Source organism: Cucumis melo, chromosome 6, assembly GCF_025177605.1.
Source record: "Cucumis melo cultivar AY chromosome 6, USDA_Cmelo_AY_1.0, whole genome shotgun sequence".
Taxonomy (NCBI): domain Eukaryota; kingdom Viridiplantae; phylum Streptophyta; class Magnoliopsida; order Cucurbitales; family Cucurbitaceae; genus Cucumis; species Cucumis melo.
Genome location: NC_066862.1, coordinates 9,375,303 through 9,400,475, shown reverse-complemented (window position 1 = coordinate 9,400,475; position 25,173 = coordinate 9,375,303). Strand labels below are relative to the sequence as shown.

General features: G+C 34.7%; 2 protein-coding genes across 9 annotated transcripts; one reads left to right on the top strand and one right to left on the bottom strand.

Annotated features, from left to right (window-relative positions):
• Positions 1-9,449: 9,449 nt before the first annotated feature.
• Positions 9,450-14,138, top strand: LOC103496060 (rab GTPase-activating protein 22-like). Of its 3 annotated transcripts, XM_051086890.1 has the most exons (6): positions 9,819-9,968; positions 10,048-10,259; positions 10,610-10,745; positions 10,853-10,902; positions 12,151-12,204; positions 12,430-14,138. In XM_051086890.1, exons 2-6 carry the CDS (start codon positions 10,048-10,050, stop codon positions 13,685-13,687), a joined length of 1,710 nt encoding a protein of 569 aa, XP_050942847.1. In that variant the 5' UTR covers positions 9,819-9,968; the 3' UTR covers positions 13,688-14,138. The 3 variants fall into 3 exon arrangements, with proteins under 3 accessions (XP_008456003.1, XP_008456002.1, XP_050942847.1); XM_008457781.3 differs by lacking the exon at positions 10,048-10,259 and having other exon boundaries at positions 9,450-9,968; XM_008457780.3 differs by having other exon boundaries at positions 9,456-10,259.
• A 98-nt stretch (positions 14,139-14,236) lies between these two features.
• Positions 14,237-19,143, bottom strand: LOC103496061 (metal-nicotianamine transporter YSL3). 6 transcript variants are annotated; one of them, XM_008457784.3, is made up of 8 exons: positions 18,281-18,996; positions 17,900-18,072; positions 17,719-17,816; positions 16,968-17,102; positions 16,690-16,879; positions 16,328-16,442; positions 15,249-16,135; positions 14,237-14,559 (listed from the first exon to the last, which is right to left on the bottom strand). In XM_008457784.3, exons 1-8 carry the CDS (start codon positions 18,645-18,647, stop codon positions 14,545-14,547), a joined length of 1,980 nt encoding a protein of 659 aa, XP_008456006.1. In that variant the 5' UTR covers positions 18,648-18,996; the 3' UTR covers positions 14,237-14,544. The 6 variants fall into 6 exon arrangements, with proteins under 6 accessions (XP_008456006.1, XP_050942846.1, XP_016901904.1 ...); XM_051086889.1 differs by having other exon boundaries at positions 17,900-18,086; positions 18,281-18,986; XM_017046415.2 differs by lacking the exon at positions 14,237-14,559 and having other exon boundaries at positions 15,018-16,135; positions 18,281-18,687; positions 18,805-18,984.
• Positions 19,144-25,173: the final 6,030 nt, after the last annotated feature.

Sequence of the window (25,173 nt, the reverse complement as noted above, 5' to 3'; positions counted from 1 at the left end):
AAGTCGCTTTAAAAGGTCCGAAACGACACCCGTTGACTTACCCAAGGAAAGGAGGACTACCTCCAAACAAGCCTGCCGCGGGACCCGAGAACTTAAGCGTCAACTCCTTACTACCTTCAAGGGAGAAAAGTAGGGCCATATCTTAATCCAACATTCAAACTCGAATCGGACGAGGTAACATTAGGGAATTCATCAAAACAATCCTTACCGAAAACTCACCGTGAACCGAAGTGGAGGAAGGAAGGCTTAGGTGGCTCGGCTCGGCTCGGCTTGGACTCGGCTCGGCTCGGCTCGGCTTACTCGGCTTGGTTCTCGGCTCGGCTCGGCTCGGCTCGACTCGGCTTGGTTCTCGGCTCGGCTCGGCTCGGCTCGGCTCGGCTTGGTTCTCGGCTCGGTTCGGCTCGCGGCTCGGCTCACTCGGCTCGCGGCTCGGCTCACTCGGCTCGCGGCTCGGCTCGCTCGGCTCACGCGGCTCGCTCGGCTCGGCTGGAAGCGGTTTCGGGTCGGGTCAGCTTGGAACCGGGTCGGGTCTTTGCAGCGCGAAACGGGCAACCCGGTTTTTGGAGGGCTTTCTCTCTTCCGGCGGCGGCGGCGGTGGCGCAACGACGCTGGGAGGCGTCCGACGGTGGAAACAAATGGACAGGCGGCGGCGGCGTTGGCTGGGTGCGAAACGGAGATCCGTTAAGCTTCACGGCTGCGATTGCGGGCTCGGGTTCACCGGAGAAGAAGGAGAAGAAGAGCTGAGGTCGCGGCGGCTGTTCGTTCTTCGGAGACGGAGACGACGGACGAAGAAGAAGAAGAAGAAGCGGCGGCGGTGGTCGGCGAAGGATGGAGGAAGAAGAAGAAATGGATGGCGGCGCGCGGTGGGGAGAAAACGAAAACGGAGGGGGAAGGGGGGCGTGCGTGCGGCTTAGGGCTTTTCTTCCCTTCCCTCTTTTTTTTTAAATATATATATATATATAAATAATAATAATAAATATATATACATGTAATAAAAATAAATAATAATAATAATAATAATAATAATAATAATAATAATAATAATAATAATCTTAATTATAATAAAAACAAATAATGATATCTATATATATATTGAATAAAATTAATGTAAATTATAATAGGATATTAATATTAATTACTTATAATAATATTAAATAAGAATATTAATATTTATTTTAAATAAAAATAAAAGAAAATACCAACATTAAAATCGTAATAATAATTCCTGATAATAATAATCTAATCAATATTATATTATTATTTTATCGTTTTACCAAAACTCAAATTTCCGAAGAAATTACTTAAAATGCTAAAATTTTACCTCGAACGTCGGGGCGTTACAACCAACCACAACAACAATTAGTTTTTGTTGCTTCTCTCTCAGTTCAGCAGCTACAGGATATGATTGCGAATTCCATTAAAGCTCAGTATGGAGGACCGCCGCAAACTTCTTTCATGTATTTTAAGCCGTACACCAAGAGAATCGACAACTTGATAATGCCATTTGGGTACCAACCTCCAAAATTCCAGCAATTCGATGGAAAAGGCAACCTAAAGCAGCATATCGCCCACTTTGTCGAAACATGCGAAAATGCAGGATCAAGAGGAGACCAACTAGTCAGGCAGTTCGTTCGAAGCTTAAAAGGAAATGCTTTTGAGTGGTATACTGATCTAGAGCCAGAAGTAATTGATAGTTGGGAGCAGCTGGAAATAGAGTTTCTCAACCGCTTTTATAGCACTAGGCGTGTCGTCAGCATGATGGAGTTAACAAATACAAAACAACGAAAGAAAGAGCCAGTCATCGACTATATAAACCGATGGAGAGCTCTAAGCCTGGATTGCAAATACAAGCTCACAGAACTGTATGCAGTAGAGATGTGCATCCAAGGTATGCACTAGGAACTTCTCTATATTTTACAGGGAATAAAACCTCGCACATTTAAAGAATTGGCAACTCGCGCCTATGATATAGAGTTGAGTATAGCCAACAGAGGAGCAAAAGATTTCTTGGTTCAAAGAAAAAGGAGTGACAAGAATGAAATCAATGACACTAAAAAGATTGCAAATAATGTCCTAAACGAGTCTATGCTTGTTCAAGAGACTCCATTGAAATCTTTCTCTAAAAGAAAAGAAACAAAACATGAATGAAATCATGATGGCAATGAAAAACGACGCCCAACTCTTAGAGAAAGACAAAAAAAAGTTTATTCCTTTTCTGACTCTGATGTTGCAGACATGTTGGAGCAATTAATAGAGAAGCAACTTATTCAGTTGCCAGTATGTAAACGACCGGAGCAAGCAGGAAAAGTAGATGATCCTAACTACTGCAAGTATCATCGGGTCATTAATCACCCTGTTGAAAAGTGCTTCGTGTTGAAGGAGCTAATTTTAAAGGTTGCTCGTGAAAATAAGATTGAGCTGGATATTGATGAAGTAGCTCAAACCAATCATGTTGCAGTCAATATGACTTCAAGTGTTTTGCCATCAATACTTCTTTATGATCAAAGGGAAAGTTTGATTCAATTTGGGACTTTCGAACCTATACTTGTTCGATTCCAACAAAAGATCATGACGTCGAACTCTCAAAACAAAGAAGAGCCAATTGAGGATGAGGGCGAAGAATGGATAGTCGTGGCTCATAAAAAAGAGAGACAAACAAGTTCTGTTCGAACGAAGTCACACTTCCATCAAAAGCATTCAAAAGGAAACATCTCCCATAAAAAGAAGGGAAGAAGGAACAAGAAGATGTGGAAGTCTAAGCCCATCAAAGGAAAAGACAAGGACTTCCTCCAACCTCGACGGTCGATAACTTTGGCAGAATTCCTCCCAAGAAGTTTCCTTGAGGATCATCCAGAAGAAATACTAGAAGTCACTGCATGTCATACTACCAGCATAGTAGAAGTCGACAACAATTATGATTCTTATGAAGAAATGGACAATTCAAATGAAATTAAGCAAAGGACTTCTGTCTTTGATCGTAACAAGCCTTTAACTACTCGATCTTCAGTCTTTCAAAGATTGAGTATGGCCACGAAGAAAGAAGAAGACCAATGTCTAACGTTTACTTACGCCCGAACTTCAGCTTTCAAAAGGCTAAGCATCTCCACATCGAAGAAACATCGACCTTCAACATCTGCTTTTGATCGTCTAAAGATGACCAACAATCAAAAACAAAGAGAGATGAAATCTTTAAAGGCAAAATCATTTCATGAAGAAAATGATGACGATAAGATTCACAGTCATGTCTCATCACGTTGAAGAGGAAATTGTCTGTTGACATAAATACAAAAGGTTCCTTGATCGTGAAACCAAGATTCATTATCTTCACCAATCCCATAAACGAAGGAGATGAGAAAATTCTTGATGAAAATAAAAGTTGCTAAATATTCAAATCTCCTTATCGCAAGAGCCTAAACTGCATGGTGCTCCTAGCCCACAAGAGCTTAAAAGGTGAATGGTAGAAAAAAAATTGAACTACGTTATAACTTGATCCCTATATTATAAAGGGTACGTAGGCAACTTAAGGGAAACCTTAAGTTTAGTCCAGTAAAAAAAAAAAAAAGAACTCGGTTTAGAAGAATGGAAAGCAAGAGTAGTGTCATGATCACATAAAGCATGGCATTAGCAATTGATGGTTTTCGTTCTCATCAAAAAATATCAACTTAAAGTTGAAGATGCCTTACTGGGAGGCAATATAACAAAATTAAAAAGGTGTGGCAGTAGGAGCAAGATGTTGATACTTATAACGTGACATCATTCTTTTGAAGTTCAATACTCCATCGCCAAGTTTAGAAGTTTCTCAAAACCAAATTCGGAGGCTGTGTTAATGTTTCTTAAAACTTAAGTTCACAGAAGATTAGAAGTTCCTCAAAATTGATTTTGAGGCTTTGTTGATGTTTCTTCAAATTCGAGTTCAAAAATTTCATAAAGGATCATTCAAATGCAAGGCTGAAGATTTTACCAATGCTCCACCGACTTTGAGGATTGCACTGTTATTTTTCCATGTACAAGATTGAAGGTTTCATCGATGTATCCTCATATTCAAGCTCAAAGGATTCTTCTTCAATTTAAATTTAAAAGTATTGTCTTCTTCAAGCAAAAAAAATAAATAAATAAGACTTCATCATTGCCTTTTCAAGCAAGTTTGAAGACCTTAGGCTTCATTGGTGTAGAGGTGGCTTTGCCTCCTATAAAAGAAATGTCAACACAAAAAAAAATAATAAATAAAATTTAAAAAAAAAACTCTACCTCATTTCTAATATGTTGTAGCCTTGAGAGGACGGCAACAGTGCAACTCTACCTTTGCTTCTCCAAGAAGACGTCGATGGTACAATTTTGCCTCCACCTCTCCAAATGACGAAGGTGCCCGATCGCTCCTACCAGGGCGATGGATCTGACGGCAAAAGTCTGATCGTCCCCCGGTAGAAGTTGGATCGCTGACGGCAGTACCACCTCTCCAAATGACGATGGTGCTCGATCGCTCCTACCAGGGGGTGGATCTGATGGCAAAAGCCCGATCGTCCCCCGATAGAAGTTGGATCGTTGACGGCAGTATCACCTCTCCAAATGACGATGGTGCCCGATTGCTTCTACCAAGGCGGTGGATCTGACGGCAAAAGCCCGATCGTCCCCCGATAGAAGTTGAATCGCTGACGACAATATCACCCCTCCAAAGGACGAAGGTGCCCGATCACTCCTACCAGGGGGTGGATCTGACGACAAAAGCCCGATCATCCTCCAATAGAAGTTGGATCGCTGACGGTAGTACCACCTCTCCAAACGACGAAGGTGCCCGACCGCTCCTACCAGGGGGTGGATCTGACGGCAAAAGCCCGACCGTCCCCTGATAGAAGTTGAATCGCTGACGGCAGTACCACCTCTCCAAACGACGATGGTGCCCAATCACTCCTACTAGGGGGTGGATCTGACGGCAAAAGCCCGATCATCCCCCGATAGAAGTTGAACCGTTGACGGCAGTATCACCTCTCCAAATGATGATGGTGTCCGATCGCTCTTACTAGGGGTGGATCTGACGGCAAAAGGCCGATCGTCCCTCGATAGAAGTTGGATCGCTGACGGCAATATCACCCCTCCAAAGGACGAAGGTGCCAGATCGCTCCTACCAGGGGTAGATCTGACGGCAAAAGCCCGATCATCCCCCGATAGAAGTTGGATCACTAACGGTAGTACCACCTCTCCAAACGATGAAGGTGTCTGATCGCTCCTACCAGGGGGTGGATCTAACGACAAAAGCCCGATCGTTCTCCGATAGAAGTTGGATCGCTCACGACAGTATCACCTCTCCAAATGACGATGGTGCCCAATCACTCCTCCTAGGGCGGTGGATCTGACGACAAAAGCCCGATCGTCCCCCAGTAGAAGTTGGATCGTTGGCGACGGAGTTACTTCTACAAATGATTTAAAAAAAACAATAAAAAAAATAAAAAAAAAATCCTTACCTTTTGATAATAACTCTAGTTCCTAAAAAAAATTGGAGAGTTAAAAAAAAATTATTATTATTAAAAAAAAAAAAGAAAAAAAACAAAAAAGGTGAAGAGAAATCTTTTTTTTTTTTGTTTCATACCTTTGTTCTTGATGAGAAAAGAATGATCATGGTACAAGTCTATTTATAAGGTTAACAAGTCCAATTTCTAATAGGATTTGGAAAAGTTTTAATTTTCTTTTTAATAATAAATAAAATTAAAATCTAATTAAAATCCAATTCCTAATAGGATTTGGAAAGCTTTTAATTTTCTTTTTAATATTAAATAAAATTAAAATCCAATTCCTAATAGGATTTGGAAAGGTTTTAATTTCTTTTTTAATAATAAATAAAATTAAAATCCAATTAAAATCCAATTATCTCATGATATTTCATTTTGGAATAAAATCTCAGATTCCACTTTTAAAATATTCAAACATATTTTAACATTTTAATTTTTAAAATGAAATTAAAATTCAATTATCTTATGTTAAAATTGGTCATTCCAAATTCTTAAAATCAAATCAAATCATCATCAAACTTAAATTTTTATTCTCAAATTAAAGTAAATTCTGGATAAAACCTTAAATTTTTCTAAATTAAGGATTGACCATATCCCAACTATTATTTCAAATTTAAATCAAACTCATGTATTAAATTCATAGTTTGATTAATTGGATATGTCAAATTGAGCAAAAAAAATGCTCATATTTGGACTTTAAATTTATCTTTTCAAGATTGACCCACTCATACACGTGCATAAATCTCGTAAGGGGCATTTGTTGAATAAGAAATTTTGGAACCAATCACAAATTCCCACGTCATTTACTAAAATAATTATATTTGGGATTAATTAAAAATTGGCATGTGTCCCAAATTAAATTTAAAGACAAATTGGACAATTCTAATGATGTCACACGTCTTTATTATGACAATTGGGTCAAATTAATTATTTTGGTTCAATTAAATATTATTTAGTTAGGCTAAAATTCAATTGAGCCCAAAAATAAGCTTAATTTAGTCTAAAATAAAATAGAACCCAAATCAATGTGATTGAGCCCATGGGTATGGTCCATGGACCAGAACAGGCTCAAGTCCATAAAAGCCCACCAGGGAACTCTATAAATAGAGGAGTTCGGTTGGAAATTTTTTACTCCAAAAGGTCTATAGAGATTTCTCCCAAGAGATAGAAGCCTCCTTAACTCCTGAAGTAAGCTCTTGAAGATACAAGCTTTCTTCCAAGACTTCAACTTCAAGAACACCCTCGAAGATTGAAGCTTCCTCGAAGATTGAAACTTCTTCGAAGATACAAGCTTTCTTCCAAGACTCCAACTTCAAGAACATCACGTGCTTCGCTTCCTCAAATCAAGCGTAAGCATCCAGCCGAGAGAGAATCAGAGGATCAAATTTTAGAGATCGAACCACATCGCATCGAATCAACATACATACAACATCAACACAAGTTTAACTCCACGAATCAAATTTCTCTGAAAATCTCGTGTGAACAGGCATTTGTCAAAAAAAATCTTCATCTATGCTTAAAGTTTAGATTTTTGCTATAATCGTTTTGTAAACTTCTTTTATTATATCTTCTCTTTATTTTGAGAGAGATCGAATATAAATGGAAAACATTTTATTACTTTTACTACTTTTTCAAACTTGTCGCATCAATAATTTCCATAATAATGAAAAATTAATGGAGCATTTTTAAATTTAGTAAAGTAAACTAATATTGATAACAATAAATAGGTGAATCTGAAAATTTAAAAATTTTAAAAAATATTTTCGAAGAAAATGTATTGTTTAATGTTATAAACGAGCATTATTGTTGTTGTTCCAATGTATTAATCTATTATATTTTAGTGGGAGGCACATGCATAGATGGGTTCAATAATCCAAAGAGATGTGAACAATATTTTTAAGGGAATTGGTTGATATATTTAGGTTAGGTTTCATTATTTTGTTGCTGCATTTTTAAATATTATACAAATTTTATAAACTACAGACCGTTACAATTTTATCATTAAAATATAAACTATATTTTAATTTGATTTATAAATTCGATATCAGATATTTTTACTTTAATTTTCTATTAAATACTCACATTTAATCATCTAGTAATTAATTAAAAATAATTATGAAATAAAATTTTAAATTAATTATTAATACCAACAAAATAAATTAAAACTTAAGTAAATATACTCCATCATTCTAAATTAGCTAATACATACTAACTTTAAAGATAAAAAATAAATATTTAATAAAAAAAAAGTTAGAAATGAAAACTACACCATCTTGAAATTTAGGAACTATAACATTTTAATCCTTAAAAACTAAACTGAAACTAAACACAAAATTTAAGGATAAAACATGTAACAATTAAAAATGGTTACATATTTTAATTGATAAAATTGTTAAAAATATTTTCATATATAGTAAAATATATGTGATAGAGTACTACTAGTGTCAATTAATATTTTGGTTTGTTGTAAATATCATGTTTTTATGAGTCTATCATGATCTACCAGTTTCTAATTCCCATTAAGTTTACTCTTACTTTGCCTCGAAAATATGATGAATGTTCATTGAACAAGACATTGCACTTTCATTAGTTAGCTTGACCTTAGGTTATTAGACATGAACGAATTATCGCTTGGAAAGTACATAACTACCTTTTTTAAAGCAGAAACCTGAATGAGCGCAACAATTGGTACCTCTCATTGGTTCTAAGGTTGCTATGATAGATTCAATCAAGAAAATTCACCTCTAAATGTCTTTCGTACCAACTAGAGGGTGTGACTTACCAAACATTCTAGAGAACTTCTTTACGTCGGCGAAATGAATCTTAAAAAAGTAGTTAGTTGAGCAAGGAGACCTCTAACCACAATTAAGTATACGAGCATGATATATCATTTATGGAAAGGTAAAATATTGTTATAATATTTGTAAATACTTTTAAAGGAAACTTTTGTAAATGTAACAAAACACCAAACTATTTACGGCCCGTATAACAAAGTCATAAAGTTAGTCATTTTTTAAATATTTCAGGTTTTCCCTTTCATCTTTCTTTTATTCCTCGCAATTCGTCTTCCTCCTACTATTTCTTTCATGTCTTTCTCCTGCGATTTCGTCTTTCTTCTTTCCTATTTTTTTTACAATTTCTTTCCATCATCTTTCTTATTTTTCAATTCTTTATTTACATCGTTTAATCCTTTCATTGTTTTTCTTCTTTTCCTCTTCTTTTTTATTTCGCTTTTCCATCGTCTTTCTACTTTTTCTTTTCTTTTTTTTTTGCTACGATTTCTTTTCATCGTTTTTCTTCTTTTTCTTTTTTTAAGTCGTGTACAAAAAATAACAAAATCTAAAAGATCATATATAAAGAATCTTGAAAAAATCATTTAGATTGGAGTAGGAAAATGTAAATGATCGTGTAAAAAATGATAGTGTAAAAAAAAAGATTGTGTATAAAGAATCTTGAAAAAAAAAATTTATGTCGTGTAAAAAAATAGCAAAATCTAAAATAAGTATAATGTAAAAAAAAAATAAAAAAAAATTAAAGATTCGTGTATAAAAATTTTTGAAAAAAAATCATTTAGATTGGACAAAGAATCTTGAAAAAAATTATTTGAATTGGAGTAGCCAAATTTACCAAAATAATTTAAAAAATTGTGTACCAAATTTTGAAAAAAAAAATCATTTAGATTTGGATCTCCAAATTTAAACAAGCAAATCTATTGTAACAAAATTAAAGAGTTGAAAAAATAAATTATAGTCATATCTAAACTCGCAGGACATTTTTGATATTTTACACAGTGAATATACATACCTTTTCGTTTTTAAAATTGTTATAGAGATAAATATTTTGTCGCTTTTTTATATTTTTAAAAAGACCCGATCATGAAAATAAGCAATAAAAAGGAGTATTTTACGTATATGTATATATATTTTTTGTTATGAGAAGAAAAACGTTGAATAGACAAATGGGAGGGGTTGGGTAACGATTCATGGAAAAGGATGAAGATGCGGCGTCGTTTTAAGTAATAATCCGTGAAGATGAGGAAAAGCTAAAGAGAATCTGGGAGAGAAGACGAGAGAGACTTGTTGACGGAGTAATCCAGTTCTCAGTGTTTCTTCATCTTCCTCTTCCTCTTTCTCTTCTTCATCGTCTTCTTCATCTCCATCTTTTTTTCTGAATCAAACAAATTCTACTTCTCTCAACTCCTTTAATCCTAACCCCATGCCCTCCTCACCTTCCATTACATTCACTTCCCAAACGTAATAACGCAACCAAGATCTGTATCTCTTCTAATTCCCCTCCTCCTATGATCGCCTCCGGCACCGACATCTCCTCTTCCTTCGGCGTCGCCGGCGTCGGTGGCGGCCTCTTCTCCCGTTTGATGGCCACTACACGCCCCAATGCAGCCGTCGCCTTCACGGCCTTGGCCGGCCTCGCTGTGGTCGCCGTTCTCTTCTACTCCGCCAGTAGGTAAAAACCCAAAACACAAATCTTTCAACGCAACTTTTTCATTTCCATTTTGCCTCCACTACTGCTCTGTTTTCTATAGATGAGAGCTCTTAAACGGACTCCAACTTCCTCTTCTCCGGATCCCAATTCCAATTCTACTCCTCCTCCTTCATCTTCCACATCCTCATCTTCCACATCCTCATCCTCAGCCTCCTCCTCATGGGTTCATTTGCGTTCGGTTCTATTTGTTGTCACTTCCTCTTCACCGGCTTCTTCTTCTTCCTCCTCCTCCTCCTCCTCCTCTTCTGATCGGTGAGTCTCTCTTTCCTTCCCATTTCTCTTATTCAGCTTTAACCTAGTTTTCCATATAGATCTTCCGTTTTTCGTTTCTACGTTTGATCTTTTTGTTCAATCTAGATGTTTAGGTTGTCTTAGACTACGCTCAGGTTCCTCTCCCACATTGTGTAGTTGCTATCTAAATCTCCAGTTTGCTTCGGCCTTTTAGAGCACTTGATCATTTTCAGTCTTCTTTTATTTTTCAACTTTAACTACTGAATTGTTTGGTATATTGATGATGGGTAATTGTGTATCATACTGAGGAGATGCTATTTTATTTCATCAGATTAATATTGATCGACTTTGCTCTTTTAACCATGTTTTAGGGGGCGTCTTAAATCACCTTGGTCACGCAAGAAAAGGAAGCACGCACTTTCACCCCAACAATGGAGGGGTTTGTTTACGCCAGATGGGAAACTTAGAGATGGTGGCATTAAGTTTTTGAAAAAAGTTCGCAGTGGAGTGAGTAAACATCACTATGTCTCACACATTTTATTTCAGGAGCTATAAGTTCTTTCATAACTTTCAGATATTTACTAATTGGAGTTTGATTTGATGATTTCTACTAGGGTGTAGATCCAAGTATTAGAGCTGAGGTCTGGCCATTCCTTCTTGGAGTGTAAGTGCCCCCTTCATCTTGTTTTCTTGCATATGCTTCTCTTGTATTATGTACACAGTCACACAATATTTTAATTCTTTAGTCTGTTGGTGATCTGGTTACAAATAATGTTGGATTCCTCTTCCTGTTGTTGCTTACAAATTGCATCATCTTTCTGAACACAAATATATGAGCTATTGTGTGGCCATGTAATCTGAATGAGCTAGATAGTATCTAGCTGGGTATGTTGATTTATCCAAAATTTTCATTCTCTAATGTTTTATGAGTTGCATAAATTTTGGACTCTTGAGTCTTGGGCATTGATTTGGCTGCTGTTCTCTCCTCTGCTCTTTTATCCTTTTGATCATTGTGTGTGTGCAAGAACGCTGTGGTTCGATACAGGTTTCTTTCTATCTAGTTCATTATATTTGCTATTACGGCAGCAACATCCTTATGTTTTTTTCAATCTCATCCTCTTCATATGGCATATGTGCAAGCTGGATGTCTTTTTAAATCCACCCTATTCAGGTTCTCACTCTCTTGCTGAACGCTACACATGCCATCTGTACTGTATAATAGCAAGGGTACATGCTTGCTCTAACCACAATAAATGTCTGAGTGTTGCTATGCCCCAATGAGTTAAGTGTGCCCTAGTATGTCTGCAATTCTAAAGCATAATAAAAGGTTTAAAGTTTTACTCATTGGACACTTGATTTCTGGTGTTTTGGATCATTGATCTTTCAAAATTGGAAAGCCTGTGTTTCTACATAGGTATCTATCATATAAACGTAGATATGGGTAATTTGGATTCTGGTTTAGAGCTACTTCTGTATATAAAGAAAATGGATGCTGCATTCTTATGCTTCTTCCTTGTATAACCTTTTCTCTTCTGCGTGCATTCATCTTATATTTTGTTCTTTTGTCTTTTCTTTTTTCAAACAATCTGAAGGTATTGCTTTTGTAGTCTTATGGGCGGTGTCTCTACCCCTAGCTCCTGGATGGTTTCCCTTTCTGCTATAATACGTTCACCATTTTTGTTTTTTTTTTTTTTTTTTTTTTTTTTTTTTTTTTTTTTTTTTTTTTGTAAAAACAAGTGTATACATGTTTACATTGTTCACTTTTCTATAGGACTAGTCTAGTGTAATAAAGATTTACTTCACACTATATGGTTAGACATGCTGTGCTGACGCAATGTGTGTGCGATGGTATTGTTTAGCATCATGTGGTGTGCGAAATATGTATTGACATAACTACTTGTGTCTTCAACAGCTATGACTTGAGCAGTACTCAAGAAGAAAGAGATGCTGTAAGAGTTCAGAAGAGGTATATGTTCTACATTTCTAATATTATTTCATTTTATTTTTCTTGGATAAGTTTCTGGGTGTATTTTCAGTGTTTTAAAAAGCCCTCTCAGGCGCGTGCCTAGGCTCCAGAGGGCCATTGTGCCCTAGTGCGCCTTGGGCATTTAAAAACACCGAGTATTTTACCCACCTGTAGCTATGTTCCAAGTTTGCATTTTAAACCCTAAACCCATCATATACAATGCAGGAAAGAATATGAAAAACTTCGCAAACAATGCCAATCTTTACTGAAGTTTGGGACTGAGAGTATAAAGTTAGATGATGATGAGATGAACTGCAACAAGGAGGGGGGCACTCAGCATGTTGCTCATGGAGATGACTCTCCTACTTTGGAAGATGTGGTTAGTGCCAGAGAATCTATTTCTTGTGACGAAAAGGGCTCAAACTTTAGATACTTGGATGGAACCTCAGGTGTTTTGTTGGAAGAGGATGACAGTTCTAGACAGATGGCTATTGCCGATGCTGATGCTTCTGCTCTAAATACCGAATCATCTGATTCAGATTCTTCTGAGGATCCTGAAGTTAGTCAAACATTTCCTTCCTCAGATGGTAGAGAAGATACTGATCCTGATTTCAATTCCAAGAATTCATCTCCCTTGGTAACAGAGGTGACATCCAAATTTCGCAATAATGAAGACTTTACAACATGGCAGCGGATCATTCGCCTTGATGCAGTACGTGCAAATGCAGAATGGATAGCCTACGCACCATCCCTAGCAGAAGTATCGGATGATAAGGCTAGACATTTTGCCGAGGTTGTTGGTTTGAAAGATTACGACCACCTAGAATCCTGTAGGATCTTTCATGCTGCTAGATTAGTGCCTATTCTTGAAGCATATGCTCTATATGATCCTGAAATTGGGTATTGCCAAGGAATGAGTGATCTGCTTTCTCCTATAATCACTGTGATAACTGAAGATCATGAGGCATTTTGGTGCTTTGTGGGCTTCATGCGGAAAGCTCGACATAACTTTAGGCTTGATGAGGTTGGGATTCGAAAGCAACTGAATATTGTATCTAGAATCATCAAATTCAAGGACTCTCACCTTTACAGACACCTACAAGACCTCGAAGCGGAGGACTGCTTTTTCGTTTATAGGATGGTTGTGGTACTGTTTAGAAGGGAATTAACATTTGAACAGACGTTGTGCCTTTGGGAGGTGATGTGGGCTGATCAGGCAGCTATTAGAGCTGGTGTAGGTAAATCAGCTTGGAGCAGAATTAGGCAACGAGCCCCACCCACGGAGGACTTGCTGCTATATGCAATTGCTGCCTCAGTTTTACAGAAGAGGAAATTGATCATAGAAAAATACAACAGCATGGACGAAATTATAAGGGAGTGCAACAGCATGGCCGGGCAACTTGATGTATGGAAATTGTTGGACGATGCTCACGATTTGGTGGTGACCCTCCATGAGAAGATTGAAACTTCGTTTAACGAGTAAGCGGTTGATTGTGTTCGGTTGCTAATTTATGTGCAATTCTTCTGCCTGGATCCTTATCTCTCTAGGCTTCTGCTCCAAGGAAGTACATCTCGGGGGTAACAACCAGCAGGATGTTTCTTTTGCTCACTTTCTTAATAGCTCACTCAAGCTCAATCAAGTTGTAGTGACAGATTTTAATGATGAATCACTATATAATTGGCATTATATTGCATCCTCACCTTCATCTATTTCAATGGCTGCCGTAGCATCAGTAAGACGGGAGTAGTGTATCGGGATGCACCAGTGAAATGATTTTTGAATACTAGAAAATGTCTGCTTCTTGGTGTATCTTTAGGTGGAGTAATAATCATAACTTTTGTTCTCGATCCATGAGTTAATTTTTTTTTTGTTAACCTGGTTCATGTACCTCAAATATGCTTCCACTTGACAAAAATCTGTATTCAAGTGTTTAGTAGGTTTTCTTTTTTCTTTTTCTTTACAACTTTCAGTTCAACAATACAATTGTGAGGTTCGAGTGTAATAACAGTTAAGGATGCTTGATCGTTGGAATTAGAACAATTTTCAAAATGTTTCCTTCAATAAAATCAATGATACAACCCAGACAAAACAATTAACGTTCTCAAGTATAGAATTGAATGTCAGTTCATTGATCGCTATTCATGCCTCATCATAAACAGGGTCCAAACTCATCCTACAGATTCTTGGTGATCCGCCGAACTTTGTACCATCATTTTAGTACTCATTTCAACTGTTTTCTCATCTTTTGCCTGCTTTCCATCTGTATAATTGTCATTAAAAAGTTTGTTCCTGTTGTATCTTGCAAAATCTTGCCGTATTTCTGGATTGAACGTCTTCATTCATGCCCTTTTCCGCTTTGACATCAAAATAAACCAATTTAGTTTACATGTATCTAAGTACAATCATACAACCAAATAGACAGCTAAAAGGCCTCCATGATTGAACAGTGGTCTTAATTCCTGCCCCTTTTCCCTTTAACATCGATATAAATCAGTTTTATTTTACATGTATTCAATGTACAATCATACAAACAATAAACAGCAAAAACGCCTTCAATGCTGTGATGATTCGTGCATAGTTGAGTGCATAGTTGAATAGAACAACATTAGAGGTAAACAGGTTTCGATGTGAATGAATAATTGTACTATAAAGTGAATGTACGATTGTATTACAAATTTTGCTTGGTAGAGGATAACAATTTGCTGCAGTGAATGAAAAACTAAATAGAATCAAACTTGATTGAAAAGCACACATCCATAAATGTTAAGAGAACCAATGCAAGGTTATGATGAAGAATACGTCATTAACGCAGTTTGATTCAATTTGTCAAAATATTTTATTAAGCTTTTAACGCATATAGTAACATAGTAGCTGCAATTTCTATCTGCTTGAAACTTTCTGTATTTTATTCTAAAAGTTATCAAGACTTTGCAGCTTCTCTACATCTTGAATATGCATAAAATTGTCTATATTCTAGACTACAAAGCTCTTTTCAGATTCAACTTTTAGAAGAGAAAAAATTCATGCAGATTGGGGGATGAACCTTAGCCAAGGCAAGAATTGATGAAGGGAGAATCCATAAACCTTCTCCACATATCAAACCAGAGGCAACAGCCGGAATCATCAATTCAGCCCTTTGACGATTTAAATAGTGCCACACGAACACGATCAAGCTCCCTACGCACATGTCAATTGCAAAATAAGCCCCAACGAGGAAAGGCACAGCCATGGCCATTGGCAGTGGGATCCATTTCCCAAATTTTTTAGGGGTAAGATCTCTCAGCAAGTTGGCTACTATGGCAAAGCTAAAGAACCCATAACATAGCTGCAAGCAATGCTGAGGCAAAGCTGAGAAACCTTCAACTCCTAGGATAGCCATATTTCGATATATGATAGCATATGGGACCTTGTATTCACCATCTGGGTTGGCGAGATCGAAAGCTTTATAGAACATATAGAATGTGACAGGAGCTACAATGCAGCCTATGGCGGTGCCAATAGCTTGGCCTAAAAGCATGGACCTTGGAGATGTAAGTGTGAGATGGCCAGTCTTGAAGTCATGCATCAAATCAGAGGAGATGGAAACAATAGACTTGATCAAACCGCAACCAACAAGTCCGGCAACTACACCATCATTTTTACCGGCCATGGCAGCAAGCACAAACAGAGCCACTTTCCCATAGTTATAGGCCATATTCATATCTGTTAGACCGGCACCATATGCATTGCAAAAGCTAAGAGAAGGTGCCAGAGTATAAGCGACAACTATGTAGTACCACTTGACCTCCGGGAACATGATTGGAATTACGACGATTGAGACAATGGAGAAGAAGATGTACCCTATGACTGCGACCCATATTGGAATACCATCTCTTAAGAACACTTCATTCCGTCGGTGATCATCAAAAGCTTGGATTGAATCATCCGGAACTGCATCCATGTAAACACTGTCACAATTAATAAAAAGGAACTTGGGAATGTCACATTTGCTATCATTCCCCAGCATACGTTGCAGCATTACGCATTAAGCTAGTATGCAGTGCTGCAAGTAGTGAGAGCTTCATGCAAAGATAGAACAGGCACAACGAATTGAAGGAAAGAATATATAGAATCATCAATTACATGTTTTCAGCTTCTTGTTAGTTGCTTTTGCATACATGCTTGAGCCAGTGAAATACAAAATCTTAAGGAAATGATAAAGCCCATCTCCAAGTATCAAAGCAATCGATACAAATACCTGCACCAAACCAAACAAAAATCAGTGCAAATTTAAAAAATGATGTAGGGTAATTGCAATGGGTAGCCTCGTTAGGTTAATAGTTAAGTGTATAACAACATTTAAAAAAAATTACAAACTCAGCAAAATTTATCACTAATAGACTTTTATCAACTGATATGTTGGATCTAAATTTTGATATATTTGCAATTTTTTTGTCGTTGTGCTATATTTGCTAATATTTTTCGTCCCATTTTCTATTGTATACCTTGTAACCATTGAGGCTTTTCATACTGCTCTCTGGAAGAGATCCAGGATACCAGTGCCCTTTAAGTCCTTTCATTAAGGGCCACATTATTCCCCAGGAAAGGATAGCACCGAAAAGCAATGACAGGTTCACAAGATGGGAGCATATCATCCCTGCTCCAATGTAGGTCATGCTAAAATCAAAGTAAAACCTGCAAAATATTCTTGCCAATCAATTTGAGAGAACCAATTTCAAGTATGGCAAAGAAGATGCAAACAGGCAAGATCTTGAGCACTCACGAATTTTTCCAAGCTTTCAATCCAAATGTAGGAAACTGTGAAAATCCACATTTCTCCCCCCCAGAATAAAACCATTGGAATAGTGCCCAGAGAAAGCTAAATGAAAAGTATTTAGCGAACCCACGAACCTGCTTCCTGACACAGAAATGAAGATGTTCTTCTGAGTTGCTTTCAAATCAAGTTCAGACCGATTTAGTAACCATCAACGATTTCAGCATAGGCCCAAGGGACTCGAGTACCCCTCAACTTTAGGCTCTTTATGTTACATGTATATAAAAACTAATATGATTTCAATTCTAAATGTTAGCTTACTGATAAATTGTCTCTCAGCCCCCTCTAGACCCAAGTTCAATCCCCCACTTTTTACATCTTTTTTCAAGATTATTTTTACTAATCTATCAATAAAGTTTTTGGATCCGCCACTGTTGGTAACCATTTCGATTTTTAAAATTGTGTTTGTTTTGTCAAAATTTCTTAATCATGTCATTTTTCTGATATTTGATATTTAATTTCTTAGTTAATTTCAAAAGACAAATACAAGTTTTTGAAAATTCATTATTTTAGTATTCAAAATTTGTTTTTGTTTCTGAAAACACTACTAGCGCATCTATACAACAAAACATCTAAAACAATAGGTAGAAGAGGTGTTTATAACTAAATTTTGAAAAACAGATAGTTTCCAAACATGCCTTAGTTTTAAATATTAAAATTTGATTAGGATAAGATATGGGAGTCACGAGGGATTGCATACTTTGCCATCTTGTCCCCTTTTGGTGTGTGGAAACCATTGATGAGAACAGCAGTTGCAGTTCCACTTGGATAAGTCAATTTATAGTCTAGAATCATGATCTGCAATACAATTTAGAGCACCATTAATAAAACCAGCCATCCAAAGTTCTCAACCACATAACTTCTCTAAGAAAGAACTAAACCTTTCTAAGGGGAACCAATGCAAGAAGTCCAACAAAACTACTGACAGAAAGGAAGGCAGTGACCCAACCAATTCCAAATTCTTTGGTACTTCCAGGAGCATTTCCGTCTGTGTCCACACCTGCTTGCTCGTATGTCTTCTTGCTCAAACCAAACAAGTAGGATCCAAAGCCGCCTACATAACAACAACTGAAATATCATACGCAACTGTTATGAAATAGACAAACCAAGAAAACAAAAAACCTAAAGATCCATAGATAAAAGGTGAGAGCAGTTTATTAGCAAAGCCCATGTTTAGTAAAGTGCTAAAAAACAGATTCAAGACATTCCAACTAAAACAATAAAGCATTTCCATGGCAAAAACATTTGGCTATCAATCTTACCTCCAACAGCAATGCTGTAACAAGCCACGGCACATGTCTGAATTACACTATTTTCCTGCCGTGTAAAGGGAGTGGATACAATTCCAGCTTTCTCAAGCAACGTAGTCCATGCCTTTATAAAGACGTACGCAATAAGAGCAGCAGAGACATTCAAATTTGGGACTAAACCTGTTGTAAGATTAAGCTTCATCACTATTACACTGTACATAATACCTATTACTATACTTGCAATAACACCCCGGAGTGTAATCTGTCTAGTCCAAGGTGCAATTCTTTTTACATCCTCTGCCTTATCATGAGTCTTCTCTTCATCAATACTTTCAGCAGTCTCAATTTCTTGTACTTCTTCTATGTTTGAGTTCCCCATTTGAATAACCAAACTCTTCAATCCAATCTGATTCAACTATCTAACATTTTTATAGTCCCAAGCAAGTAGAACTCAGAAAGGGGAAGTCTAAATAGTTGAATATTAGACGAGAATTTGAGAATAAAGCAACAAATTCAACCCCATCAAAAGTACATACCGTAATAGATGAAAAATCAAAAGTTTTGACTAGGGGATAGTCGTTTTTGCCTGTTTTTTAAACCAAGATACTCAGAGAAATGGATGAATTTTCAATCTTCTACTCCTCTATTACATGACAGAATAACAACAATCCTCAATTTATGCTCAATTGATCTTAACAGCAACCGAAATAGCCAGAGTGAGAACCTAAAATTTGTGTTGTACTGCAAGAAAAAAGAAGTACAAATAACACAAAACTGATATTTGTACTACACAAAACGCAACCTTTTCAACAACCCCTTTTTTTCAAAAGGGATCTTCGACAAAGAAACAATGGAAAGTTGACTTAGGTTTGTGTTGGTAATGATGAGAAGCCCAAAAAGTAAAGAGTAAAAAGAGTTAATGAGTTTAGGAACAGTGACTCACAATATGTGTGGCCATGGGGAACCCAAATCAAGACACTTCATAATGATGCAATATGAAGAAAATTCAAACCAGTTATTGAACGATTAAAATGGAGATAATTTTGGTTGATCAATCAACAAAAAGAAAAAAAAAAAAAAAAAAAAAAAGACATTTTGTCTTTTTATCTTTCAACTAGTTGGAAAAATACATTAGTTTGTTTTGAAAATAATTAGGGTTATTATTGGAGTGCATCTCTTACTCCTTTTGTTTTTTATTTTGTCCGTTCAAAGTCACGTTTGGTTAGTCTAAGATTTAACAAGAATTTAAAAGAGTTGCCATCTAGTACAAATTAATAAGCAATTTTCTGCTCTGATGTGGGTTCAGATAAAAGACATATTTAAAATCCTACTTAATATGGTTTCTAATTTATTTCTCTCATTACCTTCTCATTACCTTTCTTGCAGTGTAATATTTTTCATATTTATTTCTTATGGGCGTCAAAGGTTAGAGTAGATTTAACTTTGGTTCTTAACTCAAAATCATTGTCATTAGATTTTTAGGCTCGTATTCATATTTTTTTATATTCATATATATTTCCAACCGCTATGTTGGTTCTTACGAATGTTCTTTTTATGCATTCTGATTTCATTTCTAACCCAACCTTTTAGCTTTACCGAGGTTAGCAGAAATGAAATTATAAGAAATTCATTGTGATAAAAAATGGTATTGACAACATGTAACTTTGACTTCTCGTCCCTTAAACTTGGATTAAATAGTTTAGCTACTTTAGTTCACGACAACCCATAAAAATAGGATCAAGGCTAATTGTACACTTGACAAAACCACAAAATATTCATATATCCTCCTCTTTTATTAGATGAAATCGATTTTATTAATTAAAAGCAAAAAGTTAAGATATTAAATAATATAAGTTTTACCTTCATTTACTTGCAAGTGTTAATTTTTCTACATCAATTTTTTAAACCATTAAAACAAAGTTCAAAAACTTTGAAACTTATCTCTTCTAATTTCTATTTTAAATTCATTCTTTTTAATTTAAGGTTGTGAGAAAAAATAATCTAACCAAAAAAATTTGAAAGTCATCTCGTGAAAAGCTATCTTTGCATTCACAAACTTATCAAGACAAAAAGTTTACACATGCATTCAAATAGCAACCAACTCAAATTTTATTTTTAATGGACTAAATCATAACGAATTTAAAGATACGTGAATGAAACTTTGAAAATATGGAGACTAAATCGTAACTTCAAATTACAATCATCAAATTGATTCTTAACCTATTTTATTTTAACAAGCATTTAGGAGAGATTTCTCTCCTCTTTTTTTTCTTAGTTTTCTTTGACTGCCGCATTTGGCTCTTTTTCCTCTTCTCTCTTCTCTCTTTCTTTTCAATGTTTTCTTATTTCTCTTTTTAACCAAATTTATTTCTATTTGGAAAAACTAAATTACAAGTTAAATGGTTGTTTTATTTAAAAAGTATCTTGAGTTATTTTTAGTGTTATTTTTCTTTTCCCGATCCATATATTCTTTCCCACTTGAGTTTTGAATTTTTATAATATTTGATTTGTTAAATTCAATTATATTTCTTATTAACTTCTAGTCTTAGAATATACCTTTTTTTAGTGAAGAATTACCAAAAATGGTAAAATAAATTGACTATTTACACGACAAAATCAAGTGTAAACAATTTTTGTCTTTTTCGCGATTCTTTTGCTATAAAGGATAAATAGTTTTTATTTTTTATTATTCTTGAAAAAACCCATATTTTAATTATAAATTATTAAAGTCAAGTTAATTTGATAAAATTTCAAAAAGAACTTTCCTAAATATAACAAACTACTGAAATATTTATGCCAATATAACAAAACCCATAAATTTAACAATTTTTAAATATTTCAGATTTGCCCTTCCATTCTTTTCTTGTGCAATTTTTTATCGTCTTCTTCCTCTATACTCTTCATGCGATTCTTCGATCTTTCTTTTTTTAGATTTGGGTAACCAAATCTATTTCAATCGTATTTTTCTTTTCTTTTTTAATGTATAAGTGTAAAAAGAATCTTTAAAAAATTGGTTAGGCATTAGAGTAACTAAAATTAAAAGATTGTGTATAAAGAATATTGAAAAAAATCGTTTATACCAAATTTTGAAAAAATAAATCATTTAAATAATCGTATACCAAATTTTGAAAAAAAATGGTTTAGATTTGGAGTAGCAAAATCTAAACAATCGTATACCAATTAATTAAACGATCGTGTACCAAATGCGTTACCAAATATATATTATGCGCATCGTTGATCGAGCATTTTTGGTATTTTACACGGTAGGCCTCTAGGCTTTTTCTATTTTTGGAATTGTTCTATACAATGTAAATACTTTGTCCTTTTTTATATTTTTTAAAATACCCCAAATTTCAATTTGAATTAACTGAACTACCATGTTTTTATAGACTAAGGATTTATCCGGAATAAAATTTTAATATTCTATTATTAGATAAATATTGTAAATTACAATAAAAGAATTTGTCTATTAAGATTTTGATAGGAGTTGGCTAATGATCATCGAGGATTGTGACTCGAGGTAGGCAACGATGGTTAGTGTAAAACAATCATAACTACAGATTGGCAACAATCGTTGTCAGAAATCGATTGGAAAAGCTAATAAATAAAACAATAGCCTAAAAAATTATAAATAAAACAACCGTTGAAAAAAGTTTTAAATATTGTAAATATAATGATATATTATAAATGTAGATATCCATAACCTACATAGGTTACAATTTTCATATAACTCTCATTCAATTCCATATTGAAACATTTATCTCATTGAATTCCATAATGTAACCTACACCATGATATATCCTATAAATAGAGGTGTGTGGTGCTTTTGTAATACATACCACAATTGAGTCCAATTGTCCTCTACTTCCTTCTTCTCTATTCTTCTTTGTGTTGTTGCATTGTTCTTATTTAGTTTCTTGGTTATTTATTTCATAACAGTTATCAACACGAGTCTCTACAATTTTATCATTTTCAAAAGGTAGGTTATAATATTAGTTTGTTTTTTTGTGTTTTGATATTTGTGAACATTGCATGCAATAATCCATATATATATCCTGCATAGTTTAAATGTTTGAGAATGTAATATTTTATACATATTACATGTTGTAATTTTACATATTATGTTTACATTATTATTGTTTGTTAAAAATATTTTTAGTTCATAATAAGATTATGGTTTAGTTCATCTTAATTTCTTTATGATTTATGTGATTGTTTATGTTTGGTTCTTATTTCAATTATATTAAGATCTATGTATAGTTTATGGGTTCTATATGATTTGAGTCTATACTTTAATTGTCTACTTTCTATTAATATAAGTTTTGCAATTTTTTTTTTATGATCTAAATGCTTTTATCAATTTACCTAAGTATGTTGTTTTAACATATTATGTATAAGTATGTTGTAAAATTAACATTTTTGGTGTGTATTGTTGTTAATTTTTCATAATATGTATATGTAATGTATAACTGTAATTATTGTCCATTAACGTGCATGTTTTGAATTATTATATCTTGGATCCATTGGTTTTTGTATCATGTACATAGTATGATACTTATCTAAGTTGTCTTAGAATGCATGTTTGACATGTTTATTAAATTTCTAATATAAGTTAGTTTCTTTATTCTTTGTTATAGTTTTACCATGTCAAGTTTTACCAAATTAGAATTCCTAGCTCTTGGTGATAATTATTTATCATGGATGTTTGATGCTGAAATTCATTTGGATGTCATAAATCTTAGAGAAACGATTAAAAAATGAAACACGACTTCAAGTCAAGAAAAGACGAAAACCATGATTTTCCTTCGACATCATCTTCATGAAGGACTAAAAATTGAATATCTTACGGTAAAAGATCCCTATGAACTATGGCAAAGCTTAAAAGAAAGATACAATCATCAAAAAAATGTGATTCTTCCTAAAGCTCGATATGATTAGATGCACTTAAGGTTGCAAGATTTTAAATCAATAAGCGATTATAATTCCGCATTATTTAAAATTTGTTCAAAATTATTGTTATGCGGATAAAAAGTTACTGATTAAGATATGTTAGAGAAAACATTTTCAACATTTCACGTCTCGAAGATGCTCCTACAACAGCACTATCGAGAAAGAGGTTTTAAAAAGTATTATGAACTCATATCATGTCTTCTTGTGGCTGAACAAAATAATGAGTTATTAATGAAAAACTATGAGTCTCAACCAATTAGAGCAACACCATTTCCTGAAGCGAATGTTGTATTTTTAAATAATATTAATGGTCGAGGTCGAGGTCGTGGTTGAAGTCATGCCGAGGTCGTGACCGTGGCAGAGGAAGAAGTAATTATACTTTACGTGGTAATAATCATTTATATTTTAAGAAAACTACAAATGATGATCATAGAAGGAAGACTCCAGAAAATAAGAAAATTAAAAGTTGTGAAAATCAATGCTTCCATTGTGATATGAATGGTCATTGGACTCGTACTTGTCATACATCCAAGCACTTAGTCGACCTCTATCAAGCCTCATTGAAGGAAAAAGGGAAGAATGTGGAAGTAAACTTTGTCTATCAAGATGATGTATTGACCCTTCCAACATGACCCATTTGGATGTGGCGGACTTCTTTGAGTCTCCTGAAGAGAAAAATGATGTTAATGAGAGTAACAAATACTTTCTTTAATTATGATAATGTCCAAAACTAATATTTGTATTATGTTTTAGTGTTTTCTCTATTTAGCATTTACTTGTTTATTTATATTATTTACATTTCAATGTTAGTTTTTTTCATTTTACCAAGGGACTTATTGTAATCGTTTTTTTTAATAGAGTTATGGACATTTATCATATTTTGGCTGACTCAAAGATGAATAATGAAGACTTATGCTTGGCATATTAGTGCAACTACGTACACAATACTTAACAGTAAAAAATATTTGTCTACATTGACAATGCCTGAAGCAAATGTCAAACAATATTAGGTTCTACAAACTTGATTGAAGGTTTTGGTAAATCAAACCTTATTTTGCCTAGAGGAACAAAATTCACAATTAGTAATGCTTTGTTCTCTAGTAAGTAAAAAAAAACTTATTGAGTTTCAAAGATATACATCAAAATGGTTATCATGTTGAAACTAACAATAAAAATAATATAGAATATCTTTATATTACATTTAGGGTATGTTTGGGGTGGAGTTTTATGGGAAAAAGGATTAGGAAATTGGGTCAAATCGTGTTTGGTCCAAGGATTATGATAAATGGGGATTAGAGTTATCTTAATCCCTAAATAACCCTATCTTATTCTCTCTTTTACTTTCTTACAACCCTACATTACCCTACCCAAATAACCTAATCCAAATTCTATTATTATTTTTTAAATTACTACAATCATAACTCTTCCCAAACACATATTATTATAACACTACTATCATAATCTCTCCCCCAAACACATACTATCATAACACTACCTTTTATATTCTTTCCCCCAAACACATATTATCATAACACTAGGATTATCATAATCCTTTTCCCCCATAACTTTTTCCCTCCCCCAAACGCACCCTTATCATTTCACATGAGAAGCGTATATTGGAAACACTGCTTGCTTTTTTCTTTTAGATTATATTATACTCACATATAAGTAATTGAAAAATATGCAACCATGAAGCCAAAGTTCATGAATTTAAATATGTTTACTATTTGGCATAATCGATTCGGTCATCCTAGGTCAATAATGATGAGAAGAATTATTAAAAATTCTCTATGACATCCACTAAAGAACCAGAAGATTCTTCAATCTAAGGAATTATCATGTATTGTTTGCTCTAAAAAAATTAATTATTAGGCCATCACCAGCCAAAGTGGGAGTTGAGTCACTTACATTTTTTAAACGGATTCATGGTGACATATGTGGACCCATCAATCCAG

What these genes read in the sequence shown, in the direction of transcription:
- LOC103496061 (XM_008457783.3), bottom strand. Translation starts at nt 18,647, where the DNA reads ATGGGGAACTCAAACATAGAAGAAGTACAAGAAATTGAGACTGCTGAA. An exon ending in TTGAAAGCTTGGAAAAATTC is followed by an intron (nt 16,880 to 16,967) that starts GTGAGTGCTCAA and finishes AATATTTTGCAG; the next exon opens with GTTTTACTTTGATTTTAGCA. An exon ending in TAACAAGAAGCTGAAAACAT is followed by an intron (nt 16,136 to 16,327) that starts GTAATTGATGAT and finishes ACATGGATGCAG; the next exon opens with TTCCGGATGATTCAATCCAA.
- LOC103496060 (XM_008457780.3), top strand. Translation starts at nt 10,048, where the DNA reads ATGAGAGCTCTTAAACGGACTCCAACTTCCTCTTCTCCGGATCCCAAT. An exon ending in TGAAAAAAGTTCGCAGTGGA is followed by an intron (nt 10,746 to 10,852) that starts GTGAGTAAACAT and finishes GATTTCTACTAG; the next exon opens with GGTGTAGATCCAAGTATTAG. An exon ending in GCTGTAAGAGTTCAGAAGAG is followed by an intron (nt 12,205 to 12,429) that starts GTATATGTTCTA and finishes TATACAATGCAG; the next exon opens with GAAAGAATATGAAAAACTTC.